This window comes from Patella vulgata, chromosome 9 (genome assembly GCF_932274485.2).
Source record: "Patella vulgata chromosome 9, xgPatVulg1.2, whole genome shotgun sequence".
NCBI classification, from domain to species: Eukaryota; Metazoa; Mollusca; class Gastropoda; family Patellidae; genus Patella; species Patella vulgata.
The window spans coordinates 38277778-38299565 of NC_065887.2; the positions used below are offsets into that span (position 1 = coordinate 38277778).

The 21788-nt window shown below is 37.3% G+C and overlaps 1 protein-coding gene across 1 annotated transcript; it reads left to right on the forward strand.

Moving 5' to 3' along the window:
• The first annotated feature begins 990 nt into the window (after positions 1-990).
• LOC126807877 (uncharacterized) lies at positions 991-20639 on the forward strand. Its single transcript, XM_050532741.2, has 5 exons — positions 991-2753; positions 12991-13479; positions 16061-16236; positions 16606-16860; positions 17520-20639. The coding sequence occupies exons 1-5, from the start codon at positions 2282-2284 to the stop codon at positions 17742-17744; spliced, it is 1617 nt and encodes a 538-aa protein (XP_050388698.2). The 5' UTR covers positions 991-2281; the 3' UTR covers positions 17745-20639.
• Positions 20640-21788: the final 1149 nt, after the last annotated feature.

Sequence of the window (21788 nt, forward strand, 5' to 3'; positions counted from 1 at the left end):
AATGCACTTTTGCATGTTCGAAACAATAATTTTCAAAACCTATTACTAGTACGAGTATCCGCGTATAACTGGCGTGAACGTAAAAGAACCGTCATATAGCACACTGTATGTGTAAGCCCGTCTTAATTAGCCCGTTCGGTGCAGAAAAGTAGGACTTTAAACCCCATTTCATTCATTCATTCATCCCTTAAAGGAAATAATCAGGCGGCGAACTGGTCATACGATTATTTGGGCAATGCCCGGTAATCTAGGACCGCAAGGTAAAAATGGGATGGATACAAATACTGCCGAAACACCATAATTAAAGATGCACTGTTGACTAATTTTAGTAATTGGGGGAAAATTTAAACTGACATTTCGACTTATTTTTCACAGTTTTTTTTTAATCGATGTTGACTTTCGATAAAATGCAAGGTGTGTGAACGTCTCGTCTCTTCGAGGTCGTTTTTGTTGTCTTTTTGTAACTTATTTTAGCGTCATTTTTGGCCTACTTTGTCGACTTACAGAAATCAGTCGATTATATCTCAACATCGGGTTTATCTGTGGACGTAAAATTTTAAACGAACACACATTGTGAATCCTACTAAACAATTTAAACAAATCAACAAAATGAAATCGACAATTTACTTTTGACATACATCAAAGAGCGGGTGTAATTTTAATGATAACCGATAAAAATATTCAAACGTTCCCCATACTTAGGATTATCATTTTACAAGGGGATTATCGCACGTGCATTATGACAAAACGTGTTCTACCGACACCGCGAACTCCTACAAAGTATCAATTAACAATTACTATTGATGTCACCGCTAACCAATCAAAATATCAGACACATGATTGACAGGTGGGGACAGTCGGAATACAACCAATGGAATGGTTGAATTAATCTATCGAGGATAAAGGTAGATTAATTTGTTCTGTGTGGCGGCGTGTTTGATGTTTGTCTCGAGCCGAGACTCAACTATATCACAGAGTACAAACAGAAACTGAACATATTCGTGTTTACATTCTTACCGTAATAGATGATTTATTAAGAAGCATAAAACGATTTTACTTTTACAAATAGAGACGAAGAATTCTGACTTCAAACTCTCATATATTATCAACGATTGTGTGCTAATCCGAGGATTTTATAAGTGAACTTAATAACAATACTAATACTATTAACGCATTTACACTCTTGCATCGAGTCCAGTGATATTCAGCTTCGAGTATTGAGTTTCTGTTTTCCTGCTAACTGGTTCGAGACAGGTTGTCTTTTTTTTTAACTAACTCACATTGTAACTTTGTGCGGATAATTAGAGAAAGCGTGTTGTAGTACACCAAACTTTTTTTACGGTTACACGCGGGAACTTTCAACTTTCAACACGTGTTGCTGGCTAACCTGTTCTTAAGACGCATAAAGGAATATTTTGTCGGTTAAGGACAATGGACCAGTTTAAAGTGAACGTTTAAGATTTACCGCAGATTGGATTTCGGGACGATTTTCATAATCAATTAACCCATTTAATTGTCTAATTGAGGAAAGTGAACCCATTAATAGTGATTTTTTGTAATTGTCGATGGTTGAATATCGGGATGTTTTTCATATGTTAATAAGTTTATGACGGCAAGTTGGGTACAGGCGTGATTTCAAGGACAATATTAACTGATGTTTATCGCGATGTTACGTTATTCGTTGAACAGCCAGCAATGTTACTTCAAGTGTTTGAAAAGGTCGACAAGAGAAGTCGATTTTGGAAGTTGTTAGGTTAACAGTTTGACTAACTCGATAAGATTAGATCTCCGTTGAAGCGCCAAGTGACCAAAACGGAGAAGAATTTCCCAGCGATTTGTTTGCACTGAGAGATGATGTGTAATGAAAGACATTAAATTATAAGAAACGATTTAATCGACAGTAAACAAAGTTTCTGAAGTGCACAGCACGTGATGTTTAGATTGACAGTTTTATTAAATTATGCGTATAAAATGTCGTAAGGTGGCGAATCTCAGGAGATAATTGTGCACGGATAAAAAAAAACAAATTACTGTAGTTCTTTTTTAATATTTTTAAAAACATTTTGATATAGTAGAGCCTACACGAGTTGATCTAGAATGTATGTTCTAGTTGTAAGATATTCGATTTAGTTCTAATACGGGCCAAGGGACTGTAAGCTTTGTTAGAAGACATTCAACAAATGCCTCGAACAGAATAAGGAAAAGGGCGTTTGTCATTCGGCTATTCACGAGATTGATTAATTTATAATTCATTCATAATATCAAGAAAACATACTTCAACATGGCTGAAAGACGCGTGTCATTAAGAACACTTCTTCGTTTTATTCTTCATATTTATTTACATATCCATATCGTATCCGGAGTGATATCGTCTTATGGTAAAAACAAGGACTGGACGCAGACGGGCGGATCTTTCCAAACGGGTACGAGACTTAAAAGATGGGCGGATGCCGCTTTTCATTATGTGCATAACCTTAACTGTGAAAATATATTCTTTACGACGTCGCGGGAATGTCGGAGTTTAGTGCTGGTGCCGAGGTCCGCAATGAACATTCACGTGGCCTTGCCGTCGGCGTACGGCAAATTTAAAGCTATATTACCTGATGGATCTCTGTCTAGAAATAATTTACATCAAGCTGTAGTTGTTATTGATCCTTACCCTACAGCTAATTTTGGCCATCTTGTAATTGTGTTTAACGTGGATATGGACAAAAGGAGTCACATGTGTCAGAAAAAAGGCGGCATTTATTTAGGTAAGTTATAGATTCAAATGTTTTTCTTTAAGTTATCCTTCCACTAAGATCTGTTGGCCAACAAAGTGCCATGGAATTTTCAGCGTGGCTTCTGTGTCTAGTCCTTCGAATGGGTAAAAAAACCCGAAGTCCACATGCATAAATGATATATTTTAAGCATAAGCATGCAATAAAATAAAAATCTGACAACTGCCACGGGGAACAATTTCAACATATACTTGTAATGAATAATAGCAAACTACATCTTATTATTTAATCCATTCAGTAATCCGCAGTTGAATGAAACTAGTCTGGATTTTGCGATCTGAAAATGTAGAATAAAACTATTTTAAATTCAGCTTTGTTTCATTTCGAAAGATATCCACATATTTTACGGTGTAATTTCGCTTTTTATCTCAAGTGACATACATGTATATGTGGGAGTGTCATAACCTTTTCAGTGCTTTGATTCTGTTAGGGTCTGTTAGGGCCTTAATCTGGCCCTGGTCAGCCTTATTGCCAATAAAAGATCACTTTACTTTCTATTGATTTAATATCTTCAACTTCAGTTTCTTGTCAGTGGTGCAGGACCGAGACACAGGCAAGGGACAACGTATAGTCGTTCGGATGGGACGAACAACATTGGCGTGCACGTAAAATATCCCTTGGCAGTTGGAATTCGATATAAGAGTAAGCCGTAGCGCCGCTGTCCCTCATAACACACCGCATGGCGTATGCCCGTCTTCATTGGTATTAGCCCAGTCGGAGCAGAACAGTATGTCGTCAATGCCCATTTTATTTCATTTCACCGACGCCAATGATCGACGCCATGTGATGTGACGTCACACGTAGAATGCATTTGAACTTAAAGCTCAGTTATATTACACAGATTTAGAAGAAGGCTTATTACATCTGTCAAACAGATTGATTGTAAGTACGTTAAATTCAGAAGAGTAGATAGCATCAGTGTGTGGACAAACGTCTCCTCATAGCATACTATATGCCCGTCTTCATTGGACGGGAGGACAGTAGGACGTTAAACCCCATTTCATTTAACATACTCAGATCTCTGTACACAAGGTCGATTTTTTTACTGAAATGTACCGGATTTTTAAAATTGGTATAGGCCCATTGGTCTAAAATAGTTTTAGTCGCTTTAATTCAATGACAAAAGAATCAATAATGGTAAGCTATTTTTTTCTATTTGGCCCAGATGATTAAAGAATACATTTATCAAACGAAACCAGGTGCTCAATGAACAAATGAATATCAAACGAAACTTATAATAAATAAAAAATACATTTAATATATCAAAAAGGAATATTTCTGATTGAATCTGTTTTTGTTTTGATGAAGAGCCATATCAAAGGGACTTTATCTTGCCAGGTACTATATAGACCTGTCATTGTTTAAAAATATGCCTGATCACAAATCAAAGAAGTATAAAACACATAATTTAACATGATTATTGATCAAAAGTCGAGATGATATTCATGTGTTTCTATATTGGTGAAAAATTAGGGATCAGTAACTTCATTGAAAACCATGAACACAGAATGATATGGTGTTTAGCATCCATTCCACAGAAAACGGGGTTATTTTGAACTAACATGTATTTTATTAATTCGATTGCGCACATAGCTTTATAGATGGGGGATGGGGAGAGGAGGGGCGGTGTGTGTGTGTGTGGGGGGGGGGGGAACCAGGAGTGGCATAGAACCCGTAATCACATTTGCAAGAGACTGAGGATGCGCTATAAACGGTATCATGAACGACCATTACTGACGCTTTTCACATAATGAATGAACGAGATCTGACAATCTTACAACAAATTTTAAATCAAACTTTTTTTTAACTCGATATCTTAACATAGTGTCTCTTTAAACCACATGACATCAAAGCACACCAATTAACCCCAATAACAGTTAAACGTTCCAACAACGTTATCTTCACAACTCAAGCGTGTAATGGAACATCATTCATTAAGTGAAGAAAGTTATCTCGGTGATTGTTTTTCTAAGTTGCAAACAATGTTTCTACTCAACTGTTGGTTTGTATTGTCATGTAATGTAGCCTATCCAAGCCTTTATTCTTCTAATGAAATGGCCAAGATTGCCGGTAGATAAAATATTTTCGGTCAACGATCAAAGAGCACGTTGCTAACCCATTCTTCAAAACTACATAGCTCTACTTTTATTTTATCATTTCTTTCATCTCGGTTCTACTTTCAGTTTTTCCATTCCTTTCATGTCTTATCGATAACATCAGTAGAAATCTCTCGTATTCTGTTTTCAACAGTTGGACATTTTTTTCCCCTGTGTTTTCTAACTGTTTTTTCTTTGTTTTTTGAGGCATTGTTTTGTTTCGCGTGCTAAAACGATTCAACAAAGCTCCGGTTAGCTTTTCTTTTTAACACTACAAACAACTTTACATTTTTACACAAGTATCTTCATTCACATGGAAACTCCACTCGAAAAGATATGGTGGTGATAGCCATACATGTAGCAATAATTAGACCGACACGGCAGCCAATAATCTGACTATTCATTAAACAGACAACTGCCTTAATTAAAATAATGGGGGGGGGGGGTAGATAGCCGAATGGTTAGCACGTGCGCGCTGTCCAACCCCGTGGGTTTTCACCGGGTCCTCCAGTTTCCTCCCACTGCTAAAGACCCCTACGCGCAAGCGAATTATTGAAATGAAATTAAACCACATGTTAGTCCCGAAATGACCTAGTTTGTGTCGAGTGGACGTTAAACCCCATTTCCAGTGGAGGAAAAAGACCAAGGTAAATGAAAACCAGCCATTGACTTGTAATTCGAAAAACAGTTATTGTCCAGCACCCCCCCTCCTCCTACCATGTTGAATATAAACCAACCGAATGTTAATCTCAAAATGGCAAGTGTTTGGTAAGGAAATGCCAATCTGCATTCATTTCCTTTTCACATAAACGTAGGACATTATGCATTTATTTTATTTTAATAGATTTAACTATGTATATAACAAGGGTCGTAGCAATACCTACCCTCTTCCATAAAACGTTCATGTGCCTTTTTATATCTACACGTGCTACAATAAAAGTAACGAAACGAAAATATAAGAACTTTCTTACTAAACGTTGGCCAGCAAATGGCCCTTTTTCTGAATTTTTTTTAATGTTCTTGGCGGCATGTGTGTGTGTGTGGGGGGGGGGGGGTCTAAAAAAAGTATTCCCCTCTATCCACTTGGCGTACAGGAATTTCCACAATTGGAGTTGCTTCTCCTTTTCCCTCTCCAAAAATTTCCGCATCCCCGTTTGTATTGAGTGTAGTTTATTGTAAGTATTAACCAGTTAATACACTGTACACTGTAATTGTGTCTGTCTGTTTTAAACCAGTTTAGATTTATTGGTGTTTAAACAGACAGCTTTTCTTTGATCATCTTTCACCAGACGTTTCCTGTCTTACTCTCCTCACAGACACATTCCTGATTTTATTCCTTTATTTCTGTCTCCTTATCTTTATTTCTCGCTATCTTTATTTCTTTCTGTGTGTTTAAATTCTTCTTACCGAACTATCAGTACCACTATATTTCCAATGCTTACTGGTTTTAAATGAAATGAAATGGGGTTTAACGTTCTACACTCTTTTGCACCAACTGGGCTAATGAAGACGGGCATACGCCATACAGTGTGCTATGAGTGAAATGTTTTCCCGGGAAGCGGCAACATCGGGATCGATCACCGGACCTCCAGGTTAAGGCTGAGTCACGCTAGTGGATTTCTCCTGAGGTTTTATATTCATAGGCTAAATCATTTCATGTGAACAGGAAAATTTGTCCTATAGGTTATAGATTATCTGGCCTCCGGATAATCCTTAGGTTTAGAACAAGTCCTATTCACGTAGGATTTGTCCTATGAATTGACCAATCAAATGTAAGCGCGCACTTCCACAGGATGTCTGACGTTGAACTCAACCAGGCCGAAACAGACAAAAAGGCTTATTTACATTCCTGCGGTGTCACATGACTAAAACCCATAGGATTTTACTTAGTGTGTGACCATAAAAACCTAGAGGATTTATCCTTCAAGACTTTCGATAGGATTTTACTTAAAGGATAAATCCACTAGTGTGACTCAGCCTTTAGCAAGCCAACGGCTTTCATGGGTTTTAAAGACATGATATTGGAATCAAAATGAAATATTACATACTTTTATTGAATTATATTAATGAAAAAGCAACTTATCTTCTCAAATTAATGCATGTGTTTTTCGAGTTTAAAGTGATATGTGATCATGATCGCGATTATCAATAGATTTTATTGACTAAAGTACCTCCAAAACAGCCTTTTATGATGGATTAGATCAGTCTTTAGTTATTGGGTGTGGCTTGGTCTTCTATATATATTTTTTGTGTATGTGTGTGTGTGTGTGTGTGGGGGGGGGGGGGACTTCTTTTCGCTGGCTTGGTCTTCTATATATATATATATATATTTTGTGTATGTGTGTGTCGGGGTGGGGACTTCTTTTTGAGCTATTTCGACAGTTCATATCGACAGATACCCTGATCTCGGACCCTTGGGAAATGTTACATGGGCTGTTAGGATCAGTTTCACAAGTAATACCATTTGTCCAGGTTATTATGATGTAAAAGTTTTATTAGTGTAGCTGTTGATAAACAAGTGTTTGCTTTCGTCATGTTATTTAATTTGAATGACCCATTAAAACTGAAAGGCGAGAGCACGTGATTAAAAATCGATCTGTTAAAATTGAATTTTGAAGTGTTAAGTGAGAAAAGTTGAAAGTTATGCGAGTGAGTGCTATGTACTTAGGATCTATTAGGTATGAGATAAGAAGCTGTGAACTATTAGGCTATAGAAAAAGCTAAATAATTATTTATTTAAGACAAGTTGAGATCGGTGTGGGTGGGATTAACACGGGGATCATCTTGTTAAGTTGAAGTGGGGGAGGGGTAGGTCTTTCATATTGATCTTTGCTCAAACAAAAACACCTGAAAATAGACGAGTTAAGAGGAAAATGTCGTCTAATTGGCAGAGAGGAAAGCCCTGTGCCTATTTATTTACGAACCTACCTCCGTTTAGTTTATTGACTGTAGAAAGTTTATTGGGTAAAGCACTAAAAGTTGATGATCAAATAATAGAAGCGCGTTAGCTGGTTAATTTATGAGGGTTACGACAAGGTTAGCCCCTCTCTCCAATTACATTCATACAATGGGTAGTGTTATAGAAGGGTATTTACCCAGTTTTAAAGAAACTATTTGATTTTCTTTATGGAGTGTTTCTGGAGAGATTCTTAATCATTGGGTTTATTTTTATCGCTATTTTACCTCTTATAAAACCTTAAAGTGACTCACAATTGACATTATTTATCTTATCGTTTCCTTTATTAGATATCTTTAAAGGAATAGATTATCTCAATGATTTAACAAATTTAATGAAAACAGGTTTTATGGGGCATACGATACGCAACAGGCCACACAATTTTCACGTGTCCGAGTGTCAATTTCAGTCTACATATTTACATATTTTACATACGGACATTCTTTGGATCATAAGGCCTGTCATGAAGTCAAACTTCATTGTTTCGATCCCATGTTTGTAGGGGCATAGGTTATCTTCGGGACCTCCACCTTTCCTTCAACTGCTAAAGATGCCTACGCACACGCAAATAATGCTCTCTCTCTCCTCCTCTCTCTCTCTCTTTCTCGTTTTATTTTTTAATGTTAGATTGCAATTAAAACTGAAATATCATTCATATAATCCTATAATTGGAGTAGTGCTAGAGGGGGCCCTCGGGAATTACCGTCTTTATTGTAGCATATTTATTAATAAAATCATTGAACAATAAAAGAAAGGAAAAAAAAATCCTATTTAATTGATGGCGGTAGAATACTAGACGGAATTTAACTGTAAATCTCAACACATGTTTACGAATTTATATGAAGTAGTTGTTAATTGATCACAGTCTAAGATCACTGACTTTCCACTCGGACTCTAATCCTTGGCGCGGTCGCTTAATACCCGGCTAAAAACACAAATTTATTTACTAAATCGCGCATTGAGAAGCTGATTGTGTACTCTCATATACGTGCGGATCTTAATGGGTGGCCCCTGTTTGCTGGTGTTAAATGTTTCAGGGGAGTGAAGCGATGTCGCCATAATTATTTCATTACTCAACATTGTTTTATATCAATTAGAAAACAAATATTGCATTTGTACTTTAAAAAGTCGTGAAGGAAAACGATTTGACAGAACAAATTGGCTCTTATAAGTTGATGAGATGAGTTTGACAGATCTAGTATGTGGTAAAAAAAAAAATATGTTACGCTAAAAAAGCAAAAGAAATATTGACTTACTGTTGTTGGGTTTTTTTTCGTCATGAAGGACATTGCCAATCACTTTGAGAATTTGGATGTATTTTTGCTGTTTTTGTAGGATGATATATATTTTGAATAATTACAGATTGTCCGAAAAGACTGAATGAGGACCAGCGTCAGAATATAGGTGGCGCGAGCTTATCGAAAATTGAGAAAAAAATATCGTAATTAGATACATTCGTTTCCACAAATTATTCTTGTTTATTTACTAATAATTGGTAAATTTAGTACCATCATAACTCAAAGACGCGTAATGCCTATTACTTTTATTTGATGCACTCGTAGACTTTAAACTATTTGGCAAAATTTCAAAAATGTCCAATTTCAATGCCTCGTTATTAACAAAAAATATCTAGTATCAATTTAAATACATGTGCCGTGAGTTTTTAACTTGGAATATGCAACTTGAGTTTTTTGTCTAGGGTTAATTTTTGTTGATATTGAGTACTAACCAGAATGCACCGAATGACTGGAGTTGTTCTCAGTGTACGTACTCTGCAAACTTGCTACAACTTACCGGGTACTAGGGAGAAAATGAAATGGGGTTTATCGTCCTACTTTCCTCACCGACTGGGCTAATGAAGACGGGCATATAGCATACAGTGTGCTATGAGGTAAATTTTCGAATGACAACTATCAAGGGACACTACACCTTGGGTTTTCGTCCTATGACTAGACACTCTCCCTTGCCAGCCCCCCCCCCCTTTCCTTCACCACTCACCGCGGAGTAGTATAAAATACAAACCTTCCAAGGTTAATAAATCAACCTGTCTATAATATCAAACAAAAATGTATTGGACGTTAAATTTGTAATAAACAACATGGTTAGTAAAAACTAAACAGACAGGTGAGTGGAATTCCGGTCTCAGTTCCTGACAATATAGTATAAAATATCGCACAGAATAATCACATGTCGTGGTGCCAAGGGTTTTAAAGTATGTGTCGCTCCCAGTAGTAACCCTTTCCAATCCATTTCAGCCCTGTATTAGCTGAAGGGATTCACTTCAAGATTTCAAATAAAACCGAAAACTACTAAATCCATACCTGCTTATTTCTTATGATATTTCCGACACACTGTTGGTGCAGAGTTAAATTTCATTCGTTACCCATTTCAATTGCCGATTCCACGTAAAATCCGATTGAAGTGTGTGATTGGTGCATTTTGCAATCATCGTCAGTCTTAAATTGCATCATGCAAGAGCTAAATCTGCCTATTGCAGGTCTTTCTTTAGGCCTTAACTTACCAAGAACATAATCAACCCTCGATGCTATCGTTAGCCTGCAATGTTTTGTGGAGTTGAATACGTTTTGTAAGGGATGAAATAACCGTAGTAACGGTAGTAATGACGATCGAGGTTAGCCTAAAATTTATTTGCTAATGTCTAGGCTCAGACTGAAGCAATTTGACTGAAATTTTCAGCATATTCTCTTTTCATTATCTAATTTTAACTATTATAGCAAGAACTGTCCGTTCTTTATCTAATCTTACCAAATGCCACTTTAAGTAATAATTACGCACATTCTAAACATCAGAAACACTACCTGCGGAAAAAAGCTAGCTACCATTTAGTTTTCGAACGTTAGTTACGTACGAATTTCGCATGGTAAAACTGGGCCAGTTGTAGCTATAGTAAATGTTTAATTTCTCCAGACACCGTTGTCCATCCCCTCCTCACATCACTTCTCTCGATATCTTACCTTTGTCTTAACTTTAATATGTGTACGTATGTATGTATGTACTTAATCTTTCCGGGAGATGGCGCCAATGGTTTGAATTGAGAAATTTAAGACAGTCTGTTTCAAAATAGATTTGTGTAGTTGATAATAAAGGTTTTGTGTTACGTCAGTGTTTTGATATTTAACGGAAGATATTCTAGAACACAACAGGAATAAACGGCTCCTAGTCGACGATTATAGAGGGGCTAAATAAACGGGTCATTTTCGCATTCATATTTTAAAGGGACATGCAACTGGAGAAATATAACGCGCTTTCCAAATGTGTAACAAATACAAGGAACAGGTGATAAAGGGTCCAGGAATCCAAAAATCCGTGTGTTTTACTCGATGTTGAAATGTACCTTTATTCCACCATTGTTTTATTATGAATTAATGACATAGAAGCATTCTGATGTTGGAATCAATGTGAATTTGAATTTAGAACGGAGTTACGATACATTTCAGGGACTGCTTATGATTATGTCCACACAGGTTCCACGCCAGCCACTCCGTAATGCACTACATCGAGGAGGAAACCACGCTGGAAAACCCCAAGGAACCCCAAGATCGAACCCAAGACCTTACCCATTTAGTCACCGTGGTTCCTTTCATATTCTAACAGTAGCATAATTATTTCTTCTTAAAAATTCAAACGTTTTAGTATTCTTTATACATTCATGGTCTGCCTCGAATATCAGAATTGTCCGGGCGGTCTGTGGAGCGGTCCCAAAAAAGATGTTCATTGATATTGTGTGTAACTACTTGGGAAGTGAAAGTAGAAACAGGATACACGTGTTGTTATCGTTCATTTGTTGAATACAGATAATCATCAGTAGATATACAGACGTGCATGCTAGTAATAATACTATTACCATCCGCCATCTTATCTTTTATCACCACCATACACAAAAACCGAACTACACACTTTAAAGGGACACCAGATAGATAAATAAGTAAATACACACTTTAAAGGGACACCGCATAGATAACTACTTAACTACACACATTAAAGGGACTGCAGATAAATACTTAACCAAACACTTTAAAGGGACACTACATAGATATATACCGAGCCACAAACTTTAAAGGGACATCACATATATAGACACCTAACTACACACTTTAAAGGGACGTCGGATAGATAACTACACTCCTAAAGGGATACCACATACCCAACAACAACACTTTAAAGGCACGCCACGTAGATAAAGAAATAACCACACGCTTTAAATGGACATCACATAGATAAATGCATAGCTGCACCTTGTTTCATTGCAATGGTGTATTGTTGGTCTGCATTAGCCCGATTTGTGCAGACGCGTGGGGCGTTAAACCTCATTTCCTTTCATTTCACTAACTGGTACCATTTTCTTCCACATGGAATTCGCGTGATATTTGATTTGGTCGTGAAAATTGTACGGAAGGAGAATGTGTAAGTGGACCTTTAAAAATCACCGGATTCTTCAAATCACGCCAACAACCTGCCAATCCTCAGTTTATTAAGACAATAAACACTTCACAATACAAACGATATCTTCATTCAAACTAAACTAGAGGGGCACGGAGGAATATACTCACAATGATTGAAAGGAGTCCGCGAACAAATAAATCATGTCCAGGGGGTGACGTCAGTTTGTGAAGATATTTAATTTCTTCATTAATGTTTTGTTATTTTGGTAAGGACTGAGCAGGCTATAAAAATATTACTTTTTGTAATCAATGATCAATTTTTATTCACTATCTTGTGAAAACAAAAGAGAAAAACCGCGCTCGTTGGAAATCACGCGCACGTGTAAAGGAGACCAAGAAAATAAACTTAGAGAAACTAAAAATGTATATTATCCTGATATTAAATTACTACGAGTAACGTATTTAATTTATTAACAGTTGAGAGTCTGATATTGATATCTGGTTTGCTGCTTTAACAAACAAGGCCAGTGGTATTATTAGCACAACTAAGTTGCCGCGGGGGACAAGAAAGGGGTCGGGCAGTGATTAATCTTTCCTTGGGCACAAATGCACCGTCCCTGCGCGTAAGATATAAGGCAAATAAATCCCTATTTTTTGTCTGTAATTGGTTGATATTAGATCAAAAATAGGTAGGAAATAATCAGAAGATTGGTGTTTACCATTTGTGAAAAAGATGTCCTATTTGTTTATTCCAGATACTGGCGAATGTATGCAACTGGCTTTAAGACGTAGATGCCGCAACGCATTGGAGAGGCGATCAAGAAGACGGAACTACGCAAGAAGATGCGAGATCAACTTTCTTCCTGTGGTGCACCTAGAATCGACGGCGGCCAACAAATTATACATGATAAAACGTAAAAATTATTTAGAGTGCATGTCTAATGTGGCTGGATTCGGGCGATGCCAAGTGCTAAGAACACCCAATGAAACAAGCGGGATTATCTGTAATCCAATAAGGGACAATACACAGCGATGTTCCACCACACGCGAGACGGTTCGCACCAGCTGTCGATTATTTGAAATCTGTGATCAAGCTGTCGTCCTATCAGGAGGCTGGAATCGTATGACGTCAGGGTTACGTCACAAGAAGAATGTTGAGAATATGTACAATATGTTAAGAAGAAATGGTTTTAAAAGAAGAAATATCAAGCTGTTCTTCGCTAATGGAGCTAAATCACTGATAAGTAAGTATATATGGGCCCTGAGAGCAACACGTGCGCTATGGATCATGTATATGTGTGTTGTCTATGCAAATAATATCATGGGTTCGACCCCACGCCTGTATTTGACAACCATATTATCGGTCGCCTCCTGACTAGCTCTTTCGATACTCCGGTTTCCCCCCCACTTCTAAAGAACCACTTGCCCGACCGAAATTTAGAAATATTTTAATTCCCCAAAAACGCAGTTAGTCAGTGGACTTTACCCGATCCTGGGGGGTGGGGGGTTGGATGGCCGAATGGTTAGCACCTGCGCGCTGTGTCATAAGATCTGTCATGGAATCAACTGGGGTGGTTTCGATTCCCCGCTTGTACGTGACAAGGAGTATGGTCGCCTGTCCATCTCGTGAGTTTTCTCCGATTTCCTCCCACTGCTAAAGACCCCTACGCGCAAGCGAATTGTTACTCCCACTGCTAAAGACCCCTACGCGCAAGCGAATTATTGAAATAAAATTAAACCAGATGTTAGTCCCGAAATGACCTAGTTTGTGTCGAGTGGACGTTAAACCTCACCTCTCTCTCTCTCTCTCTCTCTCTCTCTCTCTCTCTCTCATATGTGTGCACTTTAGCATATGCGTAAGAGAACCCGTGATAGATATAATTCGAATAAGAGTAAAACACTCCTGTCCGGGCAAAATTCTTATCCATCAAATTGCACAATTGACCGCATAGTAAATAAAGCCAACCATAATTAGTCTCAGCATGAGCGCAATATATAATGTCGACTGGACGTTAAACTCCATCCCTTTCAAACCAAGTTTGTTTTATTTGTCTGTAATATTAACCCTTTAGTGTCGAATGTCTTCAATAACATGGTTATCCCTACCCGAGACACGGACAGAGTTTTTAATTGGTAATTATAGACTTCATAGAATCGAACGCACAGGAGATTTTTATTTGTGATTTCTGTGCTGGTGAAATGGACATCTCCTTTACAATCAGTTCACCCTTTGAGATAGTTCTAGATGAGAAGAAGCCAGACGTACAGAGAGAAGTTAGATAGATGGAGAAAATTATCACGTCAATAATTGTTATCTTCCCTTTGATGTGCCTTTAAAGTTGTCCAGTGAGAGAACTAGCCGACTATTGTTTCTTTAGAAGCTGATCGGCTCGAGGGGGGGAACATAGAATGACCGGAGAATCAGTTTTATCTTTTATCCCTTACTGTTTGTATGTAATTTGAATAAAGACGGGGGTGAATGGAACAGCCCACAAAACTCCCCACGTGATCAAAAGAAATAACTTTTCTCTACAGGCGGCCAAACATCAAAGGTTTATTTACACAAAACTGAAATAGCTCAATAGAATGTTTTTAATGATAAGATTCGTCTACCTTTTAATTTAGACTACTGGTTGAAAATAAACGCATTGCCAAAAAGTGATTTAAATAAACGAATGATAGAAAAACAATTTATAAATGAAATTTTCCATAACACATTTATCAATTTTTCATGAATTTAGAATCATAATTAATAAAAGCGACGAAAGTTTATCTTCTGTCTCATTTATTTCTGAGATTTTCGCACTCATGCTTACCTGGTACGGTTGATATAAATTTTTGCTGATTATGTGGTTTTAGGGGCATCTGGTAGACGAAAAAAATCCACTAAATTTCCATGAAAGTAGTTATTAATTGAATATCGACTCGGAGCTTTTAACAGTTCAAACTGAGTGGAATAGAGTGTTTTAAATTTTAACCAAGCGTAAATGTGGCATGTTTCAAGTAAATTCACCACAATAACAAGTGCGCGTTTTCATTGTTACAATGATTTTACGAAAACACTTCAACATTTTACGGAGTCGAGGAATTCCTGCGAGTGGGTGTCTTTTGGTTCGAGTCCAGTAATTTCCTAGAAAACGATTCTTAATTGTGCTTTACTGAACGCTAGTTTAATGTTCTATTACTTTCTCAGGGTGAAATGCGTCCTTTAGAACAATTACAGTTCTTGCTTTAGATATTGTTTAAATAACTTGAAAAAGACGCTATTTCAGGAATGTCGAACACATAATTCCTATCTGTGTGCAGTTTAAAGGTACCCCCAATACAACCCCCAAACACTCGGGTACTTATAGTAGGTTAGAGCTATAAGCTAAGGACCATTGCAGATTTCGCCATAGATCACGAGATAAAATGCGCTTACCCAACTTACATGTCGTGACCTATGACGAAATCTGCAATGACCCTTAGCTTTTAGCATTTACCCCCCCCCCCCCCGCCCTTTTTTCGTAGTATCTGTCCAATATTTGAGAGCCAGTTTTAATTCAATATTTGAAGACTCCAAATTTTGACATTATTAGTGGACAGTACATGTGAACAGTCATTTCTAGTCTAATGTGTGGAATTGGAAGTTGAAATTCGATGATGAATAGGTACAACAAACGCTGTCCAGGCAAAATTTTCCTCACAAGAATTGTACATGTGATATTGTTAGTCTGAAATTGCCGAGATATTATGATGACACGACGACGTTAAGCCGTATTCAATTCCATTTACAATGTCGGATGATATTATTACCTAACCAATAATTGTGTTTTGTGATTGCAGGACAAGGTGATGCACCCCAGCGAGTACACCCAGCCGCCATGAAACTAGCAGTACGATACCATTTACGGAAACTGTGTCTGTCAGCTCACTGTGTTGATTCCCTGGTGGTCTATTTCAATAATCCAGCTAAAAATGACGGCACATCTCTTTTATGGGATAGCAACAGTGATGGACTGGTAAGTTTGATTACGGAACATCACAATTTTGATACAATCTCAGCCGTTTTCTAGTTATTTCCGGTGGTTCGAAATAACGACTTAACTATCACTAAGGGATCGTTCAGTGGTAGTAACTTCTCGCATACGCTCGCTATTTGATGACTCATGCGCACTTATAGGTTATCACATGATCGGTCGTTCGAAATTGTCATTCTCAATTATTAAGATATCCAAAGGACTAATTATTCTTTCATACAACGCTAATACAAGTCTAGTATTGAAGGATATGGCTGTTCGTTTCTTTGGAAGAATGACAATTTTGATTTAAATTCATATTTCATGGTAAAACTTCAATAATTTTATTTTTATTAAAACCTACTATTTCAGGCAGAGGAAAATGAAAAATATCCTGTATCTGAACTAATGGATGACCTCAAGAATTGTGCCGCGAAAGCTGTTCATCTAATGGTTGACCAGAGTTATTCTGGAGTTATAGCAGAACATTTCAAGAATTCACCCGACCATTCCAATGTCATTGTTTTCACCAGTGGTCGAAGTAATGAATATTCATTTGATGACGAATTTACTCTCCATTGGTCGAATAATAACAGCTCAAACATGTGCACGAGGGATATTTTTGAGGTAAAAATGTCATTATTATCCTGATCGACATCTTGATTTAGATTGTTTTCAGTGTCATAAGCCGCTGCCGCGTCATGGTTGTATTTCATATTTGTTATGAGTAACCATGACATTATCACCCTCATCACCGACGTTAAGTCGTGTCGTCACATTATCACCCTCATTATCACCCTCATCACCGACGTTAAGTCGTGTCGTCACATTATCACCCGCATCACTGACGTGAAGTCGTATCGTCACATTATCACCCTCATCACCGACGCGAAGTCGTGTCGTCATGACTCTATTAAGATAGTCGTGTTAATATCCACGTCTAGGTCACGATACGCCTTATCATCAGCATCAATCATGCCTAGGTCACGATATGTTATATCGTCATCATTAATCAAGTCAACACCATTATCGGTGTCTGTGTCATGATACACCTGCTGTCACCATCGTCCTTAACATCTACGTCATTATTAACCATAAGGTCATGATCTTGTCGTTCTCATTGGTGTCTGTTTCGACGTTATGACCATCGCGTTTCTATCCTAGGTCCCCGGTGTCGGTATCTTAAAGTCACAAAGTGTATGACTTATCCATGATTTAAATAGCTATAACTCGGGAAATCTTATGTTTAGCATTTCTTTTCATGTTTCTTTCTTCTTTTTCTTCAGAAAAGTAAAAATGTCGTGAAGCATTCATCACCACAATACAGTGAAGGTCGACACATCCACGTGAGAAGCACAATATTTGGAGCGCCATGCGATACGTCACCACCTTACACGCCCCGTGAACTACGTCAGAAGTTTTTGGGTTGCCAGAATCTGCCGACGGCTGTCTGGTTGATGAAAATGTTACAAAGAGAAGACAAAGTGTTCCCCAGCAAGAAGTCTTTTTAACCTTTTAATTTATATCAACGTAAATATTGTGTTGTGAAAAACGATGTATGTGACGAGAAAAAAAAACGGCGTAGAAAATGACGCTTGGGTTGCGTAAATAGCAGCCTGATATGCGAAGACATTTTGAATAATCTGTGCTGTAGCCTATTCGTGTACTGTTTGTTCTGTGGTTTTTCAGCAGCTGCATGGCCTGATTGATACAGAAGAATTCTGGAAGTCAAGACACAATCTTGTATAACCAAGAGAAGGGCGAAATTGTGATTATAACTGAGAGACGAATGGTCCTTTTAGGAGGACAGAGTTAATTCCCTTGGTAGGCTAATTAGCCTATAATTTTGCTCTCAAAGAGAGCACTAGCTTTTGTAACAACAAAACATGTCTAGGACATGACTGAATTCTAAGGCTCGTATCTTGTGAGTATTACGCACAGGCACTTGAAGGGATCAAACTTTCTGGCATTTCTTGTCTAGCATACTACAATAGGTACAAAGTATATCACGCGCCATATTGTTTTGACTTAACCAGACATTTCGTTCTCGATCATTTCACAATATTCACTACGAGTGACACATTCCGCCTCCATTTATTGTCAAAGAGTCTTTATATAGCTGCTAATATAACTAAATTGGATCATTCGGGCCAAGGGGATTCTCTTTTGTTTGATTACCCAGTCCCTAGACAAATCAGGTTCAACGGATAGTTTGACGTAGGGACTGTGTGATCTAGACTAGACTGTTACTAAGGAAAACTTCATGGGCATTAACCAATCAGAAATAAAAGGTTCCCAAACACCGCGTCTTCCCGCCCATTCAGAAATTGATATTGCGTTAAGTTGGATTTGTAAATAATAACGCTATAAAATGATCATTTTATTGAAATTGGGGGTTGTATAAGAACTAAAGGAAGTCTAGTCTGCAACAAAACGGAAGGAGAGTGTTACAAGTAGCAACTATTGTGCGATAATCTTAGAAAGAAATTCACCGATTCAAAACAATATGGCGCGTGATATACTTTGTCCCTACTGTGGTATGCAAGACAAGATGATATAAGAAATTTTAATCACTTCAAGTGCCTATGGTATTACTGATTTTCGAGAGACTTGTCAGAATTGAGGAGAGCAAAGCGCGTGGACACCATTGCCATAATGTGAATCTTAAAGTTTCTCGCCAATTTAAAGATGAAGAGTTGGCAGTGCCCATTTTGTTATTTTGTTATTATTTGAATTTAGATGTAACGAGTTACGTACCTTTAATACTATATTTTAATTTGCGTTTTAAGCAACCCATCCTTTCGCAGTCAAGGTATTTAGCTTTTTAGGAGAGTGCTCTGGAGATTAAGATTCCTTTATTTGAAAGGCACGTGGTTAACCAATGGTATCTAAGGACAGATAACTCGTGTCTTGCTTGTAAGTTTTCATCCTGAAGACCAATATACAGTCAAACCTCACTCATGTGACCGGTGCCCCCATCATGTAATAATACCCTACTGATAGTCTTTAATCTAATTCCCAGTGTTGCATGTCTGTGTTTGTCTAGTACACTCCATTATCATGCGATGCAGTGGTGACGGATTTCACAGGGGATCTTTAACCTTTAAGTGGTGTCAAACATTTCCTCATCTGTAGCAATATTTAAAATATGAAATGTCAAAGCTTCAGATTTGAATTAAACGACATTACCCAATTTTTCATCAACATGAGCATATTAAACAATGACCAATTAAATTATCTAAAAACTTTATATAACAAAAATGGCACGAAAATCTTTCATAACTGGCTCATGCAAAATGTGTCATTTCCCAATCATGGATAAAGCAGCGTGTGAGTAAAAACCATCAGGTCAAGCACTATCGAGAGAATACCTTGCTCGTGATAAGGTGGGACAATCAAGAGAATACCTTGCTCGTGAGAAGAGAATACCTTGCCTATGAGAAGATGGCGCCTGTGGCAATCAAGTGCTTGCAACAATTTTTCAAACTTTATACAAAAATCAAGAAGATTAGAAGAAGGATATTATAATATTGTTTTTGAAATTGTTTGTTAAAATTCCTCCTTTAATGTGATGTGAAAGTGGCCAACGGTTTATGTAAACTTTTTTGTAATTTGAATTGGATGGTGTAAAATTAAACATGGCCTGTATCTGACGTAGTGTGGTGGGGGTTCTAACTAATTATTCAACTTACTTTAAACCCTCTTCATTAGCAAAATCGGAGCAGAACAGTATGACGTTAAACCTCATTTCATTTACTTACTTAAAAAAAAAACCCAACAGAAATGACGATGGTTGGATACCCGACCACCATATACTTTTACAAAAGTACAACAGAAAATTTGTTGGATATTTTGTGGAAAAAGAAACTTAGGAATTTGGGAGAAAATGGGGCTCAGGATGTCCGTCCCTGATAATACCGTATGGTTATTCCAATAAGATAAAAAAAAATATGAGATTTAAATATTAGAGGGGCACACAGGCGGTTATCTCTCCCCCACCCCTGAAAAAAAACCCCAGAACGCCCCCCCACCCACCCCATTAAAAAATGTTAGAACGGTAATTTTGGTAAGGATCACATACTATAGATATAGTATGTCGATTTCTTCGATAAAAAAGATAATATAATCACTTTAAAGTTAGGTTGAAGGGGTGTTCAACTCTAGAGGGTTAAATCTGGGTGATTAACCCCATCATAGAAACGTACAGACTGTTTCGGTAAAAGAAATGAAGTAGAGATGATTATCCCCACCATAGTAAAGAAGAAACTATAGAACTAGTATATGTATTTGTTTCAGTATAAGTTATATATTTGAAGATGATATTATTGTATTTGAAATGGAAGATGATATTATTGTATGTAAATACGTGTATTTATATAGTAGGTAATATATAAATAGTTGATCATTAAAACTACTTACATATTTATATACCTCATGTAGAGTTTTGTATTTTTAACAAATGAAATGGGGTTTAACCTCTTACGTTTTCTTGCACCGTGGCTAAGTTAGCATTTTCCGCTTGTCAGTGTTGCATAACGGGGGGTCTGGCAGAGAACAGTGTGTAGTCGTTCGGATTGGACGAAAAACTGTTTCCCGATATACACATTTGCGTGCACGTAAAAGAATCCTTGCAAAGTTTATGAAGTACCGTAGCATAGTTAAAGGTGCATTCCCACGAAAGTAATTATATGGTAGTTATTCCCAATAAAAATATGACCATACTGGTATTTGGAGACACTCAATCTTACTAGAAAAAACCTGGATTCCCCGAAAAGCACCCATGGCGCAGGCCACAGGACAGAAATGAAAAGGTTTTCATGGAGCGCGTTATATGTTGATCAAATGGCTAGCGGTTGTCAGAACAGTGAGAGACTAAACATTCTCTGTGATTAAACAGCGGAAAAAGAAGTGAGCAGAAGATATTCCCATAATTTACTTGGGCTTCGATATTTATAAATGGACAGCGATTTCAGACAAATAAGTGGAAAATTAATCTTCCCCCAGATTGTTTGGTTGCCGCAATAGTCCAGTCACGTCACAAATAATGATGCTTAAAAAAGATTGGCGTATTTACTAGCGATATGAATGTTTTGGGAGGGATTTGAAGCTAAAAATTGATAAATTAGCTTGAATATGATTTAATTAATCTAAATATATCATCAAATCGCACAGTTTGTACATGGAAAGACATGTTTCAAAGTAGTTTTTGAACTTGTTTTCACAACTGACAATCTAAATATTACTGTAAGTACGATTCGTTAGTATCAGAATTTTGGAGGTTTATATAAGTTAGATATAAGTAGAATGTCACGTGTGGTGGCTATTTATAGGCGAATAGTAGCGCACACTAAGAAATGCACGTGTAGTAATCATTGTCATTTGAAGTTGAATATTCACTGAACTTTCATAACCCAACAATCTATTGAGGCGAAACTCGAAAAGTCGACAGTACGACAGCAAGCCAAAATGATAGGTCGCTAATAGCGCGGTGTGTTTTAACACAATTTCATAATTTCTACTTTTCGAGTTGCATTTTGGCTTGTATAGCGTGTTAG

Bases quoted from the DNA above. Each gene is read 5' to 3' on its own strand.
- LOC126807877 (XM_050532741.2), top strand. From the start codon at position 2,282: ATGGCTGAAAGACGCGTGTCATTAAGAACACTTCTTCGTTTTATTCTT. The intron at 2,754-12,990 runs GTAAGTTATAGA...TGTTTATTCCAG, and splicing joins AAAAGGCGGCATTTATTTAG to ATACTGGCGAATGTATGCAA. The intron at 16,861-17,519 runs GTAAAAATGTCA...CTTTTTCTTCAG, and splicing joins GCACGAGGGATATTTTTGAG to AAAAGTAAAAATGTCGTGAA.